General features: G+C 45.5%; 2 protein-coding genes across 2 annotated transcripts; one reads left to right on the top strand and one right to left on the bottom strand.

Moving 5' to 3' along the window:
* The first annotated feature begins 97 nt into the window (after nucleotides 1–97).
* RNF10 (ring finger protein 10) lies at nucleotides 98–21,178 on the top strand. The gene is made up of 17 exons (XM_050318854.1): nucleotides 98–281; nucleotides 5,681–5,883; nucleotides 8,417–8,616; nucleotides 9,633–9,723; nucleotides 10,752–10,936; nucleotides 11,013–11,149; nucleotides 12,660–12,820; nucleotides 13,152–13,280; nucleotides 13,436–13,694; nucleotides 13,925–14,058; nucleotides 15,102–15,219; nucleotides 15,566–15,667; nucleotides 16,174–16,308; nucleotides 17,250–17,347; nucleotides 17,572–17,632; nucleotides 17,784–17,942; nucleotides 18,844–21,178. The coding sequence occupies exons 1-17, from the start codon at nucleotides 113–115 to the stop codon at nucleotides 18,918–18,920; spliced, it is 2,418 nt and encodes an 805-aa protein (XP_050174811.1). The 5' UTR covers nucleotides 98–112; the 3' UTR covers nucleotides 18,921–21,178.
* Nucleotides 21,179–21,514: 336 nt separating this feature from the next.
* POP5 (POP5 homolog, ribonuclease P/MRP subunit) lies at nucleotides 21,515–23,075 on the bottom strand. Its single transcript, XM_050318860.1, has 5 exons — nucleotides 23,013–23,075; nucleotides 22,790–22,932; nucleotides 22,568–22,717; nucleotides 21,975–22,058; nucleotides 21,515–21,795 (listed from the first exon to the last, which is right to left on the bottom strand). Exons 1-5 carry the CDS (start codon nucleotides 23,030–23,032, stop codon nucleotides 21,686–21,688), a joined length of 507 nt encoding a protein of 168 aa, XP_050174817.1. The 5' UTR covers nucleotides 23,033–23,075; the 3' UTR covers nucleotides 21,515–21,685.
* Between the last annotated feature and the right edge of the window lie 456 nt (nucleotides 23,076–23,531).

Consider the following 23,531-nt stretch of genomic DNA (forward strand, 5'->3'; position numbering starts at 1 on the left):
CGCCCCCGCCGGTCGCCCCCGCGGGCCATGAGCCTGGGCCCCCGCCGGCTCCGCCAGCGCCCGTCGTGCCCCCCCGCCCTGGGCCGCCGCTCGCCCGCCGGGGCGCCCGTTGATGCTGCAGAGCCCGCCCGGCGCCACCCCCGCCACAGCCACAGCCCCCGCCATGGACAAGAGCAGCCCCTGCGGCTCCGGAGCGCCCGGACCCTCGGCCGGCAGCAAAGGGCAACAGCCGCGGTCCGCCTCGGCCGGGCCCGCCGCGGGGGAGTCTAAGCCCAAAGGCGGTGAGAGCCGGGAAGGGGCTCCGGGGAGAGGGATGGAAAGAGGAGGGAGGGGGTAACCGTGGGGCAGCGGGGGCCCACGGCCTGTGCCGCGGTTGGGTTCGTGGTGAAGCTGAACTTGGCCTTGTCGGGTTGTTTGTCTCTCAGCTGGGTTTTTAATAGGCGGCGTTTCAGGTCACTGCTTGTTTTTGGTTTCTTTTCCTTCCTCTTCCGGCTCTGCTCACTCTTCACAGAGCTGGGATTCCCACTCTGTCTTCCTTTAAGGATTAGTACTTTATCTTCATTACTATTGGAGTAATCAGCTTTAGAGCTAAAGCTCTGGTTCTATAGTAAGAACATAACGTTTGCCTGTGAAGAAACCCTTAACTTTGTTCTGTACTCAGTGTGTTGTTGCACCTCACTAAGGATCTGATACCCTACAAAGCATTCCCCTTACCCCGGTGTTTGTGACCTGCTTTGGGGGACCTCACAGTTAGATGTGTGTTGTTTGCTCATCTGGCATTCAAGCCAAAGTGTCACAGCTGTCGTTGCAAACAGCTGGTTCTGCTGACAGAGCAGTTCACCAGGAGTCAGGATGGTTCCTGTCATCTTTCCACGGTAAGACCTAAGCCCACTCTGGTTCTCTAAACATGCTGGGGAGCAGAGCGTTCCTGGTAACCTTGCATTTTTTTTCCTAAAACTAGAAATGGGGCAGTAATGATTAAAATTAGTGGTTTTAATCCTGGAACTATGTGAGAGGGTGTCAACAGGTTACTACAACACCATTGCTGTACTAATTTCCTTCCCCCTCAGTGGTTTGTTTCAGCTGTATTACTTTGGGTCTCTCAGAAAGCAGCAAGTGTACCCCAGAGAGTTAACAAAATGAGTATCTTTAAGGTGTTTGTTGACTTCTTTTTAGACCTCCTAAATGTGCTCGTGTGGTGGGTAACCAAGTATTACCTGCTCTTCACCTCTATTAATTGATCTTCCACAGGATTGACAGAAGTGGGACACGGGAAGTGACTCACCCACAGCTCCTCAGGTTGTGGTGTAACTGTGCAATTACAGTGAAATTTTAACTTCAAACACGTAAAAGTCTTTTTAGGGAGAACTTTTTCTGTCCCTGTCTTGCCAAGAGACACAGATTTTTGTGGGATGTCACGTTTTACAGGCTTGAAACAATGCCACTGGTAGAAGAGGAGTGGTGAGGAGAGGAATGCTGATGACCACGCTCTTCTACTCCAATATTTCTCATTTTCAAACTTTTTAAGACCTCTTTTTTTAATAAAACAGAGGACAATTTTGTCTTGGCATAATTCTACCTCTGTGATACTTGTTTCTTAACTACAGTGGAGGGCAAAGGGATGAGTTGCTTCCTTTATGATGCATCCAAGAGGCCTGGCAGAATTAGAATCTCTTTTCATAGGAGTGGATGTTTAGGAAAATCTTAACTGGAGGGTACTGGCAACTGAAATGAGATTCCCTTAGTCACATTAGGGCAAACAGCTACACAGGATGCAGCTGTGTTAATTGTGTGTTTTGGTAGCTGTTGCACGTAGGACGCTGGCACATCACCATATAGGATTTTTTCTTGAATTCCTTGTCACTGGACATGTAGCTGATGTGGTCCACCCAGTTTCTCTCCTCTTTTCAGGAAAGGTGTAGGATGTGTTCTGAAAATCTTGTTTCTCCTCTGAAATGGAAAGTATTTTTATGGACCACAGGTGGTCACTGGGCTGAGTTCCCTCAAGCTCCTGCCATTTGATGATTTCCAGAGCTAACCTGCTGTAACAGTCCAGCTGAGGAGATGAACACTCGTGAGACCTGGTGGCAGCTTCTCCTTCTGTTTCTCTTGCAGCACAGCTGGAAATGGGCTAAATAGAATATTGTATTCTCTTCTACTTGGGCAAGTTGGATTCCACCTATCTTTCACTTTGGTCTTAGAGACTAAATTAAATTCTGAAGTTTCCAACAGAAAAGCTTCTTTGGGTTGTATATTCCAACAGGAATCACATTCCATTAGGATGGAATAAAGTAGCTAGGGGAAAATAGGCTTGTTGGGTTCCTCTGCAGTCCTGGAGACATGATGGACAACATTAGTTCTCACAAAAGTTCTGGGCCTTGTCATACCCAGTGTGAGATGTTTGGCTGGGCTGTGTGAGTGCTTGGTCACCTCTTCCTCAGTGGGATATTTGCCTTGGCAGCAGCAATAGCTTCAGTGTGTTTTCATGAAACCACCCTGTGGCTTTAGTGTGATCCACCACAACCCCCTTATGCAATACTGTTGGCTTCAGCACAGCTCAGCAGAAAAGAAGAGATGAAAAAAGACAGAAGGAAACTGCAGTTCTCACCCCAGCAGCAAACCTGTACTGCAGCCCCAGTGCCAAAGTGGTCACCTAGAGCTGCTCCTAGTCCTGTGAACTTGGTCTCCTCTTCCTGGGTCTTTGGACATACAGGTCTTCTAACAGCAGGAAACACCATGGATGTCAGGGCTTGCTCCAAAATGTATGAACAGTTTTGTTATTAGTGTTTTTAAGTTATGTACACAGTATTTTTGTAAGTCTCTTGCAGTGTGGATGGGTAGATACATCCACATAATCTGTGTGTATATATATGTTAGATCCTATGAAAACAGCAAAAGGACAGAGGACCTGAGTGAAGAGTAAGTGCCTCACCATCACTGTTGCTGTTGCTCATTCCTAATTTACCAAGAAAAGAAGGAAAAAAGAAACTGCCAAATCCAAACTTATGCTGCTTAAAACTGGGCTCTAACAAGTGAGGATGGCAGTGAGACTCCTTCCCTCTTCTCCCTGCATGAGTGCAGCTGTCCCGCCCTGCTCTTTGTGGGAGTGCAGCTTTGGGTGATACAAAGCAGAGAGCTCCCTGACATGTGGAATGCTGGAAGGAACAGCGTTGCTTAGATTCAGGGTGGGGGAGAAGTGTTGCAGTTTACAAATGCATAGTCCAAGCTCTTGGTTGTCTGCTGACCAATTTCAGTGCTACTCTGATGGACCAGACTTCTGAGGATAATTATTCTGGGAGCAGGGAAGAACTAGTAATCCATAAAATCAGATTTGAAGCATTGTGAGACTGGTTGTAAGGTCCTTTTGAAACAGGCACAGGTAGAGAGTCCTTTCCTGTAAAATGTGAGAGTCACTGGTGACTCCCAAAGACTTTGAGTTGTCTTGAAAGGACCTGTAGCATGACAGGAATGTGTGTAAGCCGGCTGACTGACAAATTTGGTGGTGAGTAACTTGATTAAAATTTAAAGTGGTAGGAAATTCTTCTGTCAGTTGTAGGTGCAAGCTGTTCCTTGTTCCTGGCCCTTGTAAAGACCCACTTTAGACTGATTTCTCTTGAGTAGTTTCTTTTCCCCAGCTGAAGATTGTGGAGAAACTGCGAAGTTGTACAGACAGTAGGTGTGTGCCCCTCTAGAGTATTCACTGAAATTGGAGATTTACCAAGGTCGTTGAGCTCTAAAGGGACAAGTTCTGCCCCTGAATAACTGAAGTAATAGTCCAAACCTCTTCAAAATGACTTAATTTTTTACCAGAGACTCAGAGGTGTTGATTATTCCTCCTTCCCTCCAAACACTCTCAAAAAACACTCTGAGTAATCATTCAGCCAGACCTGGTCACACCCTCAGTTTCTTGGCAGCTTCTGGTGTGTTTTTTTCCTGATAACGCTCAAGCCATGTCTTTTTAGCCTGATGTGCATTAAAGCAGTGCCAGCTATGCAAGCATGTGTTTGAGTTACACAGCTGTGCTTCTGACAGAGTTGATTTAATTCTGAATTAAAGGATCAGCCCTTTCAATAGCAGAGTAAATGACCAGTTCTGATGATAAAGTTTGTCTGCAAAAAATGGCTCTGTCACATCATGTGAAAGTAATGATTGTGTCTTTCTGTAGCTGTCCTTGCAGGCAAAGAAACAGCAGAGCACCACAAAACCCCATCCAGCCACTTTTATTACTTAGTTTATTCTTAAGAAGTTGGATTCTCAGTAACAGATAATAACACACAACCTTCCAGTCCTCTGCCTGCCCTTTTTGGGGTGTGCAAGTGGGAGAGAAAACTTAAAATAACAAACAAAAAACAAAACACAAAAAGAAAACAAAACAAATTTATGTGGCTGGCACCACTCCAGCTGTTTTAAGTGCTTGGATAGATGAGAAATGGTGCTGGGAAAGGGAAAACTGGGAGCACTGGCAGTGAAACTGCCCATATGGAAACATGATCCTGACCCACAGTGGTGTGTTTGCCTAACATGTAAGGTTTATATTAAGGGGTGGGGAGGACTGCAAAGTGGGAAAAGGGAAACGGGAAGGCTTTTATAAATGCAGCTAGATATTGTGTGGGGCCTGGCTGTTTGTGTAATGTTTACTGAGTATCCAGAGTGACTTCGGCGCTGGCTGGTGCGGGTGGGTGTCTTGCTGGGCCTGTGGAGTTTTGTTTCTAAGCTTATCAACATACCTCTTCTACAAATAAAACTTAGGGCAGGTGGTGGAAATGCCAGCTTAAGCGACAGGTCAGCGGTCTGTTGTGTCCTTGGGCAACTCTGATCTTGTGTTAAGACTACTAGAAATGCTTTCTTAGTATTAACACCCTGTTCTAGCAGTCTGATGTAGCAGCTGTTTTAGACACAGGGAGCCCCTCTCAGGAGCCTGACTGATTTTTCTGCTCCTGTGAACTTTATTCCTGCAGTATTTTGCTTCGTGCTTCACCACCGTGTCCTGTATTAGGGTGAGTGGTGTGATGAGCATGTTTTTGGCAAACAGTTCTGGCTGCATAGGTTGGTGGACTTAGTACTTCGACATTAGGTATGTGCCCTGCAAGGCCACAAAGCATTGAGTTTGTACTTCAAGATCAATTGGCATTTGTTGGCCTCATGACGTAGAAGTGTATTTTTAAAACAATTACATCTGTTGGGGTCTTTTAAGCACAGGGGCAGAACTGAGTGAAAACAGGCAGTGGGAGACTTCAAGAGAAAAACAGTGTATTTATATGAGGGAACAATGTATGATAAATTGTTTATTTTCAGAAAAGGGAATTAAAAAAGGAACTAGTTGTTGACAGTTTTTGTAATGTGGCATGAAGGTGTGGTATATGATGTTGGTGTTTATCACTTAATGTACCAGGCAACATGCCAGCATCTGGGGATGGCAATTCCAAACCTGGATAAAGAAAATTCAACCATTCTGATAAAAGACAAAGCACAGCAAACATATCCTTCTTTTAAACTCTTTGACCAGCTCTTTGGGCAGTGATAGGAATGAAATGGTTTGGATTGCTGGGGGATGTCCTGGTAAACACCAGGGCTCAGGGTAGTAGCTGAGGTGAACTTCTCTCTGAGGTGAAGTTACACGAGGTCAGCTCTGAGGCTGCTGATCTGATTCTCTGTTTTGTTTGTTTTTTTTTCCTTTCAGATGGAAAGAATGCGAGTGGATCCAAACAGCGTTATAATCGTAAAAGAGAAACTTCATATTCAAAAAATGAGAACTTTTCCAGTCAGTCCCGTCGCTCCAATTCACAGAAAAGCAAAGCTTTTAACAAGATGCCCCCTCAAAGGGGAGGCAGCGGCGGAAATGGCAAACCTTTTAGCTCTTCTAATGGTGGGAGACGAGATGAGGTGAGAATTGTAATGCCGTGTCTCCAGGGCCTTCTTTCTTGGGATGACAGGATGGCTGCTCTGACCTGCCTGGATAGGTCTGCTGTGTTCAGCTCCTGGGCTGGGAAGGGAAAGAGTTATAAGAGGTGCTAAGTAACATCCTTGAGATGCCAGAGGGAGTGTGAGCTGAGCAACTTGGCAACAACAGAAGAGGAGTGCTCTCTGCTCTGAGAGACCCAACTGCTCCTCATCAGACTTGTGCTCCAGACCCTTCTTTCCCAGCTCTGTTCCCTTCTCTGGACCTGCTGCAGCACCTCAGTGTCCTTATTGTCATGAAGGACCCAAAACTGACCCCAGGACTCGAGGTGCAGCCTCACCAGTGCCCAGTACAGGGGAACAATCCCTTCTCTGGTCCTGCTGGCCACACTATTTCTGATACAGGCCAGGATGCCCTTGGCCTACTTGGCCAGCTGGACACACTCTGGCTCGAGTTCAGCTGCTTTTGACCAGCACCCCCAGGTCCTTTCCTGACAGGCAGCTTTCCAAGCCTGGAGCATTCCATGGGGCTGTTGTGGCCCAAGTGCAGGACCCATCACTTGGCCTCGTTGAACCTCATACCAGTGACCTCAGCCCGTTGATCCAGCCTGTCCAGATCCCTCTGCAGAGCCTTCCTGTCCTCCAGCACATCAACCCCCACCCAAGTTGGTGTTGTCTGCAAACTCGATTAGGGGTACCCTCCATCCCTTTGGCCACATCATTGATAAAGACATTAAACAGGACTGGCCCCAGTGCTGAGCCCTGGGGAACACCACTGGTGACCACCCCAGCTGGATGTGACTCCGTTCCCCACCACTCTGGGCCCGGCCATCCCTGGGTTTTTTGCCCAGGAAACAGTGCACCTGTCTGAGCTGAGAGCAGCCAGTTTCCCCAGGAGAATGCTGTGGGAAACTGTGCCAAAGGCTGTGCTGAAGTCCAGGTAGAAAACTTCCACAGCTTTGCCCTTGACCATTAAGTGGGTCACCTTGTCGTAGGAGATCAGGTTAGTCAAGCAGGACCTGCCTTTCACAACCTGATCCCCTGGTTGCCCTGTACATTGTATGAGATGCACTCAAGATCATCTGCTCCGTAACCTTCCCAGGCACTGGGGTCACATTGATGGCCTGTAACTCCCTCCCTGGATCCTCCTTCTGGCCCAGCATCCCGTTTGGTGACTTGCAGTGAGCTGGGACTGCCCAGTTTGCCAGGAGTGCTGGTAAAGGATGGAAGGGGCTTGGTGAGCCCTCCCACCCAGCCCCATAGACCTGTGTGTGTGTCTGAGTGGCACAGCAGGTGACCATTTCTCCTTGGATCGTGGGTGCTTCATTCTGACCCCTGTCCATGTCTTCTAGCTCAGAGGGCTGGGTACCCTGCAGAACACCAATCTTGGTATTAAAGGCTGAGACAAAGAAGGCATTAATTACTTCAACCTTTTCCTCTGTCACTATGTTTCACCCTCCACCATTCAATAAGGGTTGAGAGTTCTCTTATCTCTCTTTTTGTAGCTAATGTATTTATAGAAACATTTTTTATTGTCTTTTACAGCAGTGGCCAGATTAATTTCTAAGGCCCTTCTGCTTTTCTCCCTGCATAACCTCATGACATCCTTGTAGTCCTTCTGAGCTGCCTGCCCCTTCTTCCAAAGATCATAAACTACTTTTTTTTCCTGTGCTCCAGCTAAAACTAGTCTTCTTCCCCACTGGCTCATTTTTTGGCTCATGGGGGCAGCCTGCTCCTCTGCCTTTAAGATTTCTTGAAGAATGTCCAACCTTCCTGGACTCCTTTGCCCTTCAGGACATTCTCCTAAGTGACTCTGTCACTCAGTCTCCTAAACAGGCTGAAGTTTGCCCTCTGAAAATTGATTTTGTCCAACCACTTCAGTGCACAAATTTACACGAGATGGGGGCATTGGGAAAGTAAATGTGTTGGCCTCGATGACATCAAGGTGGAGTAAAACCAGACTGAGGCTTTTATGTTGATGTGGATCTAAATAGTGTAGACTGTTTGTTGGGTTTAATTTAATTGATACTGTGATTTTTCAGTTTTGGTGGATGAGCAGCACTGCTTACCTAGACTGCTGACTCAAAACTCACCTGCTGCCTCTGTTGAATTCTCATTCTTTGCTTCATTATGTGAAAACTAACTGAAACAAGTACAACCTGTGCAAACAGGAATCAGACTTGTATTGCTGCCTGTCTAAAAGAATATTGTCTGGATTTGAACAACTTCCTTGTGTTACCTTGTCTGGGTTTTGCCAGCTTTCACTTACCCTCATGTGTTTGTTTTTACCCTCTCCTCCTTTTGCTCAGTGTGGGGTAAGACCACTGAGTTCTGACTTTCAGATTCTCCTGCACTTCTAACGCTGCCCTGCTCGATTTGCAGAGCTGGGATGGGAGAAGGTGAGTGAGGGAGTGCTGCATGTTCTGAGTGTAATCACTGATGGGGCCTGGGTATCCACCTGTACTGATGCTTTTGCAGTACATTCTAGCAGGTTCTAACAAATGCTGTTGTCTCTTAGGTAGCAGAGGCTCAACGGGCAGAGTTCAGCCCTGCCCAGTTCTCTGGTCCCAAGAAGATAAATCTGAACCACTTACTGAACTTCACTTTTGAACCCCGTGGCCAAGCAGGACATTTTGATGGGAACGGACATGGCAACTGGGGGAAAAGGAACAAGTGGGGACATAAACCGTTCAACAAGGAGCTTTTCCTACAGGCCAAGTGAGTGAGAGACCAACAGGGCTCTTACACTTCTGCAGAGACACTGAGCTGTGAGGGGTGAACAGCCAGGGAACTGTGTTTGGCCTTGACTACTTGTATTGTCTTTTCCAGGGTGAAATTACCTTGCCATAGTGTTTTTGTGTGGTAATGACTATATTTGAAAGGAATGTTGTTCTTACCTATTTACAAGGTATCCGATGGAGTGAGTCCTTTAGCTACAAACCAGTTAATTTACTCTGATTTTCTATCATCATATTGGAATATGACACTCCATTTTGGAATATCTCTGCAGGTCCCTTGTGGGAGACTGTGGGTTTTTTTTCCAAAAAATTAATATGTTGAGATGGAAGAGATAGCAGTTGCTGGATGAAAGCTAATTTGAATTTATGAGTTCCAGAGGCAATTACTTATATGAGTCTTAGTTCTTAAGCTGTTGATTATTTTGCAGGTATATATATACATAGTATAATCCAAATGATGATCAATATAGTAATCCAGCAGCAGAATTGCTTTTGACTGGAAATAATGGTTGCTTTCACTGGAATTTGAAGTGTGTTCAGGACTCCCCTCTCCGATAATGTTAAAGATAAAAAGTATTTTCAGCATTGGTGCTTCTGATTTTTCCCTGTTGTTTTGTGGCTTATTGTGGTGAAGTCTATTTGCAGGAACAGCGATAGTTGTAGTTTTTGTGACCATATTTTTTCCCCATGTGGATTCCTTGTTTTTTAATAGATCCCTTATGGAGCTGGCTGTTCCTTACATGTTTCTGGAAAACCACACTGCCTGGCTCATTCTGTAGTTAGTTTGTGCTGTTGTGTCTAACTGAAATTATACACATCTGTATTCTGGAAATCTGGTTGTGAACTGAACTCTTGATTTTTGTAGGTAGAAGTTACTAACTGCATCCAGCAGTTTTCTGCTGGACAAAGAAGCAGCTCAGAGAATCCTGTAAAATAGTTCTCAAAAAATTTTTAGAAACAACTGAGTGGATCATCTGTCTCTTTGCCTTTCCCCAGCTGCCAGTTTGTTGTCTCTGAAGAACAGGACTACACAGTCCACTTTGCTGATCCAGATACCTTGGTCAACTGGGACTTTGTGGAGCAAGTGGTCAGTTGTGATGGGCTAGATTTTTTTTTTCCTTCTTTTTCTTAAGAACCTCAACCTGTCTTTAACTGCCTCTTTCCCTCTGTGATGTTACATAAAACTCAGCTGTTTTTGAGTTGAGGCCTTTTCTGTCACTCCCACAATACTGGGAAAGATCTGTCATGGAATATATTATGAAATACTTTCATGACAGGAAAAGAGAAGTGCTAAAATCTATTAGGAAAATTAGCAGCTTCTTCTTGCTTTCGCAGATGGGAGCTCATCAAAAATAGTATCTGACATTCTGTAGACAGAGTCCTTGTGATCGAGATATTAACAGAAAACTTGGGCACGAGTCCATGGAAGAGGACTAGGGTGTAGAATTTTGAAGAATTATTCTGTGCATAGGTGGCCTATCTTGCCTAGCAACAAAATAGAAAATCTCTTCAGAATTGTGGTCAGAAGTTTGGGTTGCCTCAAGCAGAAACTTGTATCTGCCAAGACAGTCTGGTGCATGGTGTAGGTGGAGAAGAGGTGGGCTTACTGTTACCTGACACTACAAGAGAGCTGAAAAATCGAGGTGCTTGCTTGGCAGTTCTGTCTCTGCCACACAGAGATGCTAACAAAGTGTCTGACTAAACCCAGAATGTTCATGAAAGTGGGTAAGTTCAGTCTCGCAGCTGAACGGGGCTGCACAAATCTGCTTGTGTAAGTGAGGCCGCAGAGCTCGTTTGCCGTCTCCTCACTGTCTGAATTCGGATGATGAAGATGCTGCTAACTCTTAGAGATGGTGAATACCTCAGGGGAAGCATGAAAAGAGTCACTTTTTAATGTCATTAGAGTAGAGATACCAGATGGGTGGCTTTGAAGGTTATTCCGTGTGCAGTCTGAAGGCGTTAATTCACAGGGTACTAATTCCTTGGTAAATAAGCAGAGCCTAAAGACCTGTAAGGTAATATGTTAGAGTAGATCTTACAGGTGGCTTATTCTGTATCCCAGGAACTGATTTCTGAATCTAAAATGTGTGCTGTTCTTCTCACGTGCCATTGCAGCGAATCTGTAGCCATGAAGTGCCCTCTTGCCCAATATGTTTGTACCCACCAACCGCAGCCAAGATCACCCGCTGTGGGCACATCTTCTGCTGGGCATGTATCCTTCACTATCTCTCCTTGAGCGAAAAGACCTGGAGTAAGTGTCCTATTTGTTATGGCTCTGTTCACAAGAAGGATCTCAAGAGGTGAGACGATATTTATGAAATTATGTGTCTCTCTGAAGTGTTATTTTTACACCGCTAACTCCTCCGTACGTTGCAGTGTTGTTGCTATGGAGACACGCCAGTATGCCATCGGTGATACCATTACGATGCAACTTATGAGAAGGGAGAAGGGTGTTCTCATAGCACTGCCCAAGTCCCAGTGGATGAATGTGGTGCAGCCTGTTTACATCAGAGGTGAGTGTGTCTGAGGACTGGTGGTTGGAATCCTGCTCCCAGCTGTGACCAGGATTTGTGTAGACACAATTTACCCTGGCAATGTCATGCTGTCATCCTAAAATAAACCTAAAATAAAAAGATTACAAAACATGGGGTTTATCAGCTGGAAAGGTTGATGACCACATATTAACAATAAGCTTTCTATTCACACTTAAGTTTTTTGTAAGGCTGTAACTTGTGCTGTTTCCCTTCAAGTGACTGCACTGCAGACTCCTGCCTTCTCAGTCATTGCTGTTGGTTTGGTGTGTGTTTTGTATCCTACAGTCATCGGTGTGACTCTTGCTGCTTTTATTGGCACTTCAGTGTCCTTAACTTTTTTCCCCCTGGCTCCTCATTATACAGCTTAGCAAAAATAACTGTCTCTGTGTCTAAACTATTTTAAGGCTGTAATCTTCAACAAGGTTTTCATCATCTTCACTTATCAACTGAAGTCAGTGAATGATATGGTGAAATAATCAAAATTATTGCAAACCTATTCCAAACATCTGTTGCCTGACATCTTCAGTTTTCTCCAGTCAAGAATGTGACTAACTCATCATCATCTTATCTGTTAGTGTCACAAAAATTTGGTGTCTAAAGAAATAATTTTACCGAACATGGCTGCTTTGTGGGCTGTCTTGGCTCACTTCGTTTTGCAGTCACATTTAGGAAAGGCTGCATGCATTTAAACTCTCTGGAAAAAGTCAAGTCTCCTAAAGTGTGATGGGTATCCAGCATGCAGGCTGTGGGCTTACATGTTTCTCAGTATTTGAAAGTAAAGGTCTTTAAATCCTTTCATAAAAAAAACCAAAGAACAAATACAGGATTTAAGATCATTTTAAAGCCAGAAAAACTTGATGTTCTGTAGACAAGGTTGGACCCTTTGGGAGCAGTGAATATAGGGACTGTATTAATATGTGATGCTGTGGTTGCTGTAAACTCTGTAGTTAGTGCTTCTGTAACAAGGATGACTACCTTTTGCTGAACTTGCAGTTCTTTACCTTACTGTCTGTGCTGTGCTTCTTGTGAAAACCTCATCATAATGCTTTGTATGGATTTTTAATACATATGGGCTTATGAATTAGCTTGAACCAAACCAGGGGTCGCCCTGAAAAGATTTCCAATTGCAGTATTTTTGAGCATATAGAGAAGAGGAAGAAGCTCTAAGACTGCACTGTTTGAGGAAGTTTTGACCCCTCAAAGGCGATGCTTCCATCACATAGAATTTTTTTTTTTTTTCATTTTTTTTTCATTTTTTTTGACATACCGCAGCTGAGTGGCAGATAAACTGCTGTGTGAGGGAGATGTGTTTAGCACAGCAGGGATGTGGCACCAGCCTGTGATGGAATGGTAATATGTGGACTGAGTATTGTCTTCCCTGGGGGGATTAATTCTCAAAACCGAGTAGTGACGCAACTTCAGAAGAAGCAGCAGCCCAAATTGGTGCCTCTGCATGCAGACACTAACGACTGGTGCTCCTTCTGTTCAGATGACCAGCACAGCCAGTATTCAAAGCTGCTTCTGGCATCCAGGGAGCAGGTCTTGCAGCTGGTGATTCTGGAGGAGAAAGCGGCATTACTGAAACAGTATGAGGAAGAAAAGCACACCCCAGAAGCTTGCTTTATTGAGGCAGCTATCCAGGAGCTGAAGGTAACAACCTCTCTGGAGGCTTTTAATAACTTTAGGAGCGTGCTGAGTGCTGAGCAGCCATGCTCTGCTGCACAGATGGTAGTGTTCTATTGGGCAGACATGGGCAAACCTGTACTGTACTCCTTTTCTAAGCCTTTAGGTGTCCTGCATGGGTGTTCTTTCCAGTAGCAAGAAGGAGAGGACCTCTCTTTGAGTTACTCTTTATCACAGATGAATTTCTGTGAAAATCTGTGAAATCTTGAAGTATAGGACAAGGCTAAAAATAACTGGTGGAGGTGGTTTTTTGGCTTAAATGGCAAATTGAAACTTGTTCCCTTTGGATGACCTGCAGGAGCGAGAGACAGCATTGTCTGCTGACCAGGATAAAAACAATGGCATTGCTGGAATCAGTGCAGCTGTGGAAGAATTGGTCCTAGAAAGCTCCAAGGCTGTGGAGCCTGCAGTTACCCAAGAGAAGAAGGTGGGTGACAACTCTGCTCTGGCAGATCCTGTTAATATTTAATTCTACCACTTCACACCGCAGTGTACAGTGAACTCGTGCCAAAGATTTTTGCAGAGATGATAATCTTTGGAGGAGGTGGCGTGGTACTAACTGTATCCTCTCTGCTCTGGTAGTGTGGTGTGGAATATCTCTCTGCATTTGATGAGGAGCTTGTGGAGCCTTGCTCTGACCTGGCAAGTTCCTTTCCGCCTCCTGTGGAAGTAGAAGAGGCAGTGCTGGATGAAGAGGAAGTACCCGAGGTGGACACTGCAGGGGAACCCGATACGAACACTACAGAAGAACCAAATCCAGCTGAAACAAGCTACCAAGACTCTAAAGATACAGTTAGCTCTGGACATCTTGGCAACTCTCCTTTTTACTATTTCTATCAAGGTCAGTGCAATGAAATCCTGGAATCGTGGGGGCGGAGATGCCTCCTTTGGGATCCTTCTTGAGGGAGTATGTTTGTCCCTTCATTAGATGCAGCTAACCCCTGTGAAATAAAAGTCCCACAGAAACTCAGAAAGGAGCTTTGATTGTATTACTGGAGGGTACACTGAGGTGGGGAGAAGGGAACTGGAAATGAACAGGCAGAGAAGGAGTGATGATGTCTTACCTTGCAGCGGAGGACGGACAGTGCATGTACCTTCACCCCGTGAACGTTCGGTGCCTGGTCCGTGAGTACGGCAGCCTGGAGAAGAGCCCCGAGAAGATAACTGCAGCTGTAGTGGAGATAACTGGCTACTCAATGACAGAGGTAGTTACTCTATCTTCTTCTTAATTAGGGGCCCATGTTTTAGCAGATGTAGCTGACAGGAGACTTGTTGCTCTTCAGTATAATAAAACTATAATGGGTTGGGATGCTAATCTGTGAAGGGCATCTGTGGAAGGTGCAGTGCTTTCTGTTGTTTTTTGATAAGTAGGCTGCAGTCTTGCTTTTTTTTTTTTCCTAGAAGGTAGCAAGTTCTAGGAGTAAGGGGATTGCAAGCTTAAGATTGGTTTGTTGTTAAAGCTGTTTTAAAACAAGCAAATTTTTTTCTCATATGAGACAGTAGCTTGAACTAGACAGATGATCATCTTTCTCAGCTTGAAGTGTCTGCCTCAGTCTTAAGGAGTTGTTTCTGAGCAGTGGGATGTTATGAAAATAAAGAGGATGGAAAGAAGCTTCAGTATTTTAGACAGAGGGAGTGAAAGGGCTTAAGGCACTGAAGTTCTGGAAAAGGGGATGGGTCTTGAATTCATTTACCTCAAATAAAGACAACTGTAAGAACTGACACGTGCAGTAACAACTATACATAGTTTTTAATTCATCTTTTAAGAAATTATACATTCAGGTAAAAATGGGTGCAGAGGTAGTAGGGAATTGTCTTCAAGTTTTTCAGCTATGCAAGGAAAAATAGAAAACTACTTGATTCAACCTGGCAAAATGGTGGTCACTGGTCCAAGTAATTTAAGTATAAAAGGCAAATTTGGTCCAGCATAAAAATAATTGCACTGTAAGACTGGTATTACAGAATTTTATTCCAGTGATTTGAGTGAGAAGGGAGGAATAACAAGAAAATCGGTAAGAGAGCTGGAGTAGCTGCATCCAAATCTCATTATGGTGTAGTTGGTGGAGGTCTTGGAACATTTGGTTCTGACCCAGGGCATTCTTCACGTGTTTGTAGTTTACAAACTAATTGTTGTGTCACTGCTGCTGGTTTTTTCCATTTGATTTGATGGATGGTGTGCATTCCATCTCCATGAGCTGTGGCAGCCTCTGGGCCTTGCTGTGATCATGTATTGCTCTCTTTTTACCAGGATATAAGACAACGTCATCGCTACCTCTGTCACTTGCCCCTCACCTGTGAGTTCAGCATTTGTGAACTGGCTCTGAAGCCACCTGTCATCTCTAAGGAGACTTTAGAGTTGTTTTCAGGTTGGTACTGCTTTTCTAGTAGGCTCTGCCATGTATCCATGAGGGTGAAGGGGAAGTCGTTCTTATCCCTTAATGACAGAAAAAAGAACATACATAGCAGCTTTACTCCTCTAGCACCAACTATCTGATGACTGCCAGACAGACCAACCCCAATTCACTGTTTTATAGACAACAATTATAAAAAGAATAAAAAAGTTCCTGACTGCTTGGAAGAGCATATGTTGTTTGTAAGAGTATTTTGTTACTAATGTGTTATGACTGAATACGTTGTTGTCAGAGCTGGAGAAAACACTGCCAGAGTATTGGTGGGGGGTTTTTGATACCCAGTGTCGTGCATTGCTCCTAGATGACCTCGAAAAGAGGAAGCGCCTGCGGCAGAAGAAAGCTCGCGACGAGCGACGGCGCGAACGCAGAATTGAGATAGAAGAGAACAAGAAACAGGGCAAATGTAAGTCGTGATTGCTCATAACTGGTGGGTTTCCAGTCATATTTAGTTGCTGAGCTGATTTCTTGAGTGGTAAGGATGAACTCTGAGGCCTTTAGTCTGTAGTGTGTACTTAGAGCAAGATTACGAAGTGTTAAAAACAATATCAGTATAATGAAAAATATAAACTGTTTTAGTCGGGATGTTAAGTGGTGTTATGCAATGGCTGCATACTTACACATTTTGGGAGAGACAGAGGGCATTTGAGGGCACAGCTCTGTCTCCAGGGTGTAGAAATCTCTCAGGATTCTTAGTTTCTGTTTTTATAGTAATCACGATGTAGAGTAAAAAGTGAAGAAGGGAAAAAAGGCCTCGGAACTGCTTCCATCCAGCAGCAGGGCTTGTACTGGTCTCTGAAATAGAGGGTGGAAAGAAAATTGAGTTGGCACCTCCTAGACTCCTGAAACAACTTGCATATTGACAGTCCTCCCCCACATTGTGTAGTGCTTTAATTTAAAACCTCTTTCTAGATCCAGAGGTCCATATTGCTTTAGAGAATCTGCAGCAGTTTCCTGCTTTTACTTCTTGCCCCGGAGAAACTACCAGCATTGATCATCAGAGCTTCTGTCAGTCTCCTCTTGGCAGAAGCCCTGTGTTTCAGACAGGTGAGCATCTGGAAAAACACACCACACCTAGCTCTTGATTATTCTTTTGGGATCTATTGCTCAGGTCTTCAAGCTGAACTTTCTCAGCACTGTTCAAAGGCGGCTTCTTTTCAGAGAAGTCGTGGTTGTTCAAGGCCAGGTTGGATGGGGCTCTGAGCAACCTGGTCTGGTGAAAGGTGTCTCTGCCCATGGCAGGGGGATTAGAAGGAGATGATCTTCAAGTCCCTTCCCACCCAAACCATTCTGTGATTGTTTCCTGTGTTGCCTATGAGATCATCCACTAAAGGCTGACATGGCTAAGAAACATCCCGGTCCTTTGTCTGCTTTTCACTGCCTCTACCTCAGTGACTCAGAGATCTGCACTGTAGTTACCCCATCTTTTAAATCTCTGCTGAGGAAAATGAAAGGAAAAAAATGCCCCCCAAAGGGAAGAAAAGTGTGTATTCCAGGAAAACACTACTGGCATTTTTTCTTTCTATCCTCTCCATCTTCCCCACCACGTTATACTAAAATAAAATGTAGCTGATGAGCACTAAGTTAGGTTGTTGTCCAGTGATGCTTTACCACCTATTTTATCTTGCAGTTCATAAAAAGTGTTAAATAGAAACTAATATTGTTTTTCCCAAAACAAAAACCCAACCCCCCCCCAAAACCAAAACAGCCCCCCCCCACAACGCCCAAAAACAAGCAAACAAAACCCAAACAAACCAACCAACCGACCCCCCAAAACCATCTACAACCCAATTTAAACTTCCCTTACATAAAAAGATTGGGGAAATTCGAGAGGTCCTTCTGTGTGACTGATGGATGGAACCAATGAGATAAAAATGGTTAATTACATAAGATAAAACTTTATTTCTGTCTCATCCGATAAGCAGCATAATGAGTGTATTTGCCAAGTGCAGCTGGTTTTAATTAATTCTCTGCTTCTCTCTCTGCAGAGTCTATTCCAGCTCCATTGTCACCTGCTGCCAGCCAGGTCAGCCCCTTGCTCTGTGGGAGTTTGGAAGAAGAGTCTCCCTTCCCTTCCTTTGCCCAGGTAAGCTGTGTAGCAGAGTAAATCTTGTCTTACCCATGTCTTAGTTGGGGATTAATCTGATAATACAATTGCTTCCCACAGGAAAACAATGTAAGATAAATCTTAGGGAGACATCATAGGGTTTGAGTGCTTGAAGGGGTTCCTAAATTTTTTTGCCACTTAGGGGATATGCAGGTTGGTTCTAGTACATGGACTTTAATCATATCTTACAATTTTTTTGATAGATGTTGAGAGTTGGAAAGGCAAAACCAGAAACATGGCCTAAACCTGCTCCAAAGACAAGAGGTAAGAGAAAATTTGGTGTTGGTACTTCAGGTTTTCTACCATGCATCTAAATCCAAGAAATCTTGAAGCCTCACAAGAAACATCTGGAGCGTGGAGGGGTATTTGCATGGGGAAGTTTAATGCAGCCTTTGCCTCTCTTTCCCTCTTTCAGATGAGAACACTCTGGCACTCCCTGTGCCTGTGGATAGTGATGGAGAAAGTGACAGCTCTGACCGCATCCCTGTGCCCAGCTTCCAGAATTCCTTCAGCCAAGCTATCGAGGCAGCCCTCCTGAAACTGGACAAACCGTCCACGGCCGATCATCTGTCAGGTAAAAGGCAGGGGGAAAGGCAGGAAAGATTCCTCAAGTGAAAAAAATGGATTATACCCCCTTCTTCCTCTGGGAGAAGTGAGAGCAGCAATTTTGGGGACCAGAAATTGGCCAGAGAACAGTTCTGAAAATTGTCAGGTTGTGGTTTCTGAACAGCTTGAGCAGGGCTTCTGTCAGCTTAAAGCAGCCTCATAGTGGGAGCTGAGATCTCCAACTAGCAAAGAATCCTGTTAGGACAGAGATGGCTTTTGACAATCGTGTTTGCCATGTCTCTACTGGAACTTAAATTCAGGTTCTGCATTTTTGAACTAAAAATACCTGAGCTGCTGAACTACTGCTCAAGTTTGACCAAAATGCTGAGGTAACTGCTGGCTGAAATTCCAAGTTAGGGAGTGTGAAACAAATTGAGATGAACTTAAACCTCCAGCAAATTGAGGTGGACTTAAACCAGCCTGATGCTGGCTGATAAAACTCATTTATAATGCTCAGTTCTGATGTTTAGCTTTGGTTCCTGTTTGGAAACTGCACTGGAGGATGGAGAGAGTTGGATGGGAGGGCCTGGGAGTTTCAGTGGAGTATCAGCTCCAGTTGTGTTTTTTGGACATGGATGGAAGTGATATTTATCAGACAGACAGATTGCTGCAATCATGCAGTCCTGGGATCTGCTGTTGCAACAGCAACTTTGCAATCAGTTATGCTTGTTTTAAGTGTGTTTTAGATGTGATGGGAGTCTCCCTTAGTTTGTCTGCAGTAATTTTTTTTTTTAATTAAACTACCTGGTGCTCAGTTAGTTGATAGGAAGTGTTGTGGGCCTGTAGAAGCCATTTAGGCTGGGGGAGACCATTTGTGTGACGTTCCTGTTCCATGAGAAGAATGACAGTTTCATTTTAATTCTTCACAGAGGAAAAGGGAGGCAAGAAAAGAAAGAAACAGAAGCAGAAGCTGTTGTTCAGCACCTCTGTTGTTCACACAAAGTGATTCTGCTATTCAAGAGAAGTTTCCTCTCCTGGTTTTCTTTTAATTTTGCTTTGTTTTGCTGCTATAGTTTTAAGTATTTAAATTTGAACAGCCTAAACTTGTGTTTCCAGAGCTTCTAGGGGCTTCAGAAGGAAACCATGACAATATGTGTTGAAGTAACATGTTTTGATTCCAACTGCTTATGAATTTATACTGAAACAGAGTTTTGAAAGTAACAACCAAGAGACAAATCCACCAAGGCTTCTAATTGCCGAGTCAGTTCTTTGGCCTGGTAAGCAGTATGAAAGTCTTTACAGCTATGTAGCACTGCCAAAGTACTGCAATATTACCCAAGAGAAAAGGCAGAGAGCCTTTATTTCCCTATAGTTAATTATTCATGGACAGAAGTCCGTCTGACTGACAGTGGTGCTGTTTCAGTAAAGCTGTCAAACTGCTCTCTTGAGAAACTGGTTTTGGCTGCACTGGAAACAGGCAAAAGAGCTTACTGGCTTTAGAGTGTTAGCTGCTATATCTGTTCTTTTTCTAAAGAGCAAGAATTCCTCCTGTTCTCCTGGCTTGGAAAGATTTAAAGCTGAGGTGAGTGAGTGTAAAGCAGAACTTGGCTACTTGGTTTTGAAGTGATTCAGTGAATTTGTGTATTTCAAAATGGCACTAGTGGTAGGAGGAACCTCCTAGCTTCTCTCAGTTGTTCAGCTCTGTTTTAATGTGGGTGAGTGAGGCTGCTAAATTTTTTTTTTCTTTAATTTTTGGTTTTTTGGCAACCCTGAGCTACACATTCTTTGTAACCTGATCGTATAGAACAAACGCTCCCCCCTAGGACTTTTGGTAACCACCTGAACGATGGTTTGACACTGGCTGCTCTTGAGCTGGAAGAACAACTGATAGCTGAAGTCTGTAGATAACTTTTTATACCCCAGAAATGAAGTGGGGTATAAGTTCTCTTGTACTGGGATAAGGGCCTGTATCTGCTTGGTTCTGGGATGTAAATTGATGTGTGCTACAAACATGCCTCTTCTGGACCCCTCCCCGCTCTTTCTTTGGGTGGTCACATTCTGCACTGCTTGTGGTTTGATTTGAGCTAATGAGTTAAGTGGTGTGGATTTTGTTGAATAAAATGAACTCTAGGTGTAATGTACCAGTCAAGGCCAGCAGTTGCAATAAATCATATGCACACACACTTCAGAGTACTAAACCCTTCCTCCTCAGCTGCACCTGACCTGTCAGACCAGCGTGGAGCCCTGGAAAAAGTAGTTCAGAGATTCAAATTTTACCTTCCTGCTACCAGAATTAATTCCAGAGAGCTGGTACAAAGTACCACTGAAGTTACAGTGGGAGCCTGAGCGTCTCCTCTTGTCTTTGGCCCCACTTGCACCAGTGGTCTGCCTGCACTTGCACAGGCTTCAGTGTGCTCTTTTCCTCACACCGTGATGGATCTGAGCAGGGAAGCGTGTCTGAGGCTCCTGGAGTCAGGTATTCCGACACCACTGGCAGTCATTGGTTGTGTCCCTGTTGAAAAAGCTGATGTCAATATGTGGATGCTCGATTCCAAAGCAACAGGCTCCACACTACACCAGTGCTTCCTCGAGGCACATGTGCCTCACGGGGAGCGGGTGCCAAACCTCAAGTGGCTGTAAACCAGAAAGAACGGGAGAGAGGGGAGGTAAAGAATACTTCAGCTGCTGCAGGAGGATAGAGAGAACACCTGCCAAACATTCTTTGAAAGTAGCTTAACTTCACGCTTGGTCACAACTAACCACACTTGATGGAAAGACAGTACAGCTTGTCAGGGATTGCAGAGAAACTAAGACAAGATGCCTGGAAGTGGTAACACATCTTGCTGTCAGTGCTTTAAATGCATATTGGAAAACAATTGGTGAAGGCAGAGAAAGCAACTAAGCGATTCAAATATGCAGTTAACTGTGTTCACAGTGTGTCATTTTGAGCCATGGAACAGGAGTAACTTAGTGTCTAACCAGTATCTGTTGTGTTCTATTATCTCTGCACATTTATAGTCAACTTTTCTTTGCATTGGGAAGAGAGACAGAATAGCTGGAGCTGGTGTGACTCACCTCCACATGTCACAGGCACTAGGACAAGGGAAGTGATGTGGGGAAGGCAGGCTGTGCCTTCTGCAGGGGCAGTCTCCACAGGGACAGCGTCTTCAATTGTATCTTGTTTTCCTATGGATTCGAGATAATACCAGCAACGCTACTTTCCTGTAACTGATTGGTGTAAACTTAATAAATATCTAAGCAGTACTTGTACCTATGAGTTTTATAAGGGGGGGGATGGAGTGGAGCCTTACGGCTCTGCCTTGCATTCCCTGTACTCTCTGCTCCTGTATATACAACTGGTGCTTTGCTGACTCAAAAAAATGGATATCCTGTGGCTAACAGCACACTGAAAGATAAGGTAAAACCCAGTAAGAGGTTAGTGCTTTTTTACTGAAGGAGAATAACTACATTCCTTGTCTGTGCCAACTGCCTAAAGCTCACTTCTACCTCAGCATGATGACCGTGTTGAGCTGCTACACTCCTCAGGAGCCCTGCTGGTCTGGACTCCAGGAGTGAAACAGGCAAGTAACCTACATAGGGGAAACCACATTTCATTTTTTAAAAATTTATTTAAGAACACTTGGAATGGGGAATGAAGTACAAATATGAACAGGTGCTCTTCTTGTGCCCTGCTTTGCTTAACACTGAAGGTAACTGGTCACATCTTGATTACATGAGTTCAGGATGGAGGTGAACAGGAGCAAGTGACGTTCACTCTGTCTCTGTGTCTGTGCCATCATCATCCTCTTCATCTCCACTCTGAGACTGCTCTTCTGTAAGGGAACAGCTCAACAAGGACTTCTGTATACACTGTCTTTCCTCTGCAATAAAGGGAGCAACAGAGGGTCATTACTTGGTCTCTTCACATACACTGGAATATCCTCTACTTCTAAAGAAAGAAACATTTCTCAGGCCAAGAATTCAGAAGTAGCCCAGCATATCCCTACAAACTCCCCAGGAGACGAGGCTGTGTTTCAGTAAAGTGGCTGGAGGAACCCACCTTCATTTGTACAGTTTTGCAACAGCATCAGCAGCTGTCTTCTGTTATACTGAATCAGAAATTTCTGACATGTTCTTATGGTACCTGTAGAAGTCACAAGAAAAGCATGTAACAATCTGCACAACCAAGTGTTTCAGAGCTGCGGGTGTATTTTCCAAAGAGCATTGTATCAAATGGCCCAGGAAACAATTCTGTTACTGCAAATGCTGAGGAGGGGCTGTAGACTTCGTTTCTGCACTGCTAAGTTTAAGTGGTGCAGTAATAATTTCTAACGTGCAGTGCCTGTTAGTTCCCCAAGGGATTTAATTTCCAGGATATAGAAGATACTATACTTTGAAAATATATTTTAAAAGAAAACAATGTCATCTTGTATTTGCTGGTTTTGTGATAAATGTAACGAAGATTCAAGCAAAATTAACGAGGGTTTCAACAAAGACCGGCTGGTGCCTGTTTCTTATTTAGATCTGCTGGCAGCCGTGGTGTGACACCCGAGGTGTGTGACACTCGCAGCTGCACGAGGGGGTCCTGGCAGGTACAGCTGATCTCCCCCCAAGCCCCACGGCCTGTCCCCCAGCAGCGGGGCTGCTCCTGACCTCCGACGTGCAGGGTGTTGAGGGCGCAGGGGTAGCGCTGGGCGCGGCTCTCCAGGTACCGCACGAAGGGCAGCGCCGAGCACAGCAGCCGGTACGAGTCCTTGCGGCAGCGCAGCAGCACCGTCCCGGTGTAGGCGTTCAGGTACTTCACTGCGGGGACACACACGCGCCGGTGAGCGCGAGGAGCCCCGCACCCCCGCGGGCCGCGCGTCCCGCCCGCACCTGTGAAGGAGATGGAGCAGCAGGCCAGGCCGTAGTCGCCGTGCACCCGCCCGATGGCGTCCCTGACGGCGAGGCCCACGGCGCGGTCCTCGATGCACTGGCGGCAGCGCGGGTCGTCCGAGAGCACCTCGCACAGCACGTACCTGCGGGCAGCGCGGGGCGAGCGGCGCGGGGCGAGCGGCGCGGGGCTGCCCCGCACCCGGCCCGGTACCGCCCGCCTCACCTGTTCTTGAACCGAACCATGGCGGCGGCGGCGCGCGGCCCGCGGCCCGGACGGACGGCCCGCCCGGCCAATGGGCGGGGCGGCTCTGTCCGCGATAGCCAATCACCGCCGGGGGGCGGGACCAAGAGAAGGGCGTCCCCGGCCACGGTCCTGCCTCCCTCCACCGGCCGCGCGTGCGCAGTGCTGCCACGAGCCGGCGGCCGGTCACGGAACCGCGGAATCGATTAAATTGGAAAAGACCTCTGAGATCATCGGGTCCAACCTGTGACCCAACACCACCGTGACAACTGGACCAGGGCTCTCAGTGCCACGTCCAGTTTTTCCTTAAACACTTTCAGGGACGATGACTCCACCAGCTCCCTGGGCAGCCCGTTCCAGTGTTTAATCACCCTTTCTGGGAAGAAATTCTTCCTAATGTCCAGCTTGAACCTCGCCTGGCGCAGCTTGAGGCTGTGTCCTCTCGTCCTGTCGTTGGTTGCCTGGGAGAAGACCCCGAACCCCATCTGGCTACAACGTCCT

This window comes from Myiozetetes cayanensis, unplaced genomic scaffold (genome assembly GCF_022539395.1).
Source record: "Myiozetetes cayanensis isolate MyiCay16 unplaced genomic scaffold, myiCay2020 scf21, whole genome shotgun sequence".
Classification (NCBI taxonomy): domain Eukaryota; kingdom Metazoa; phylum Chordata; class Aves; order Passeriformes; family Tyrannidae; genus Myiozetetes; species Myiozetetes cayanensis.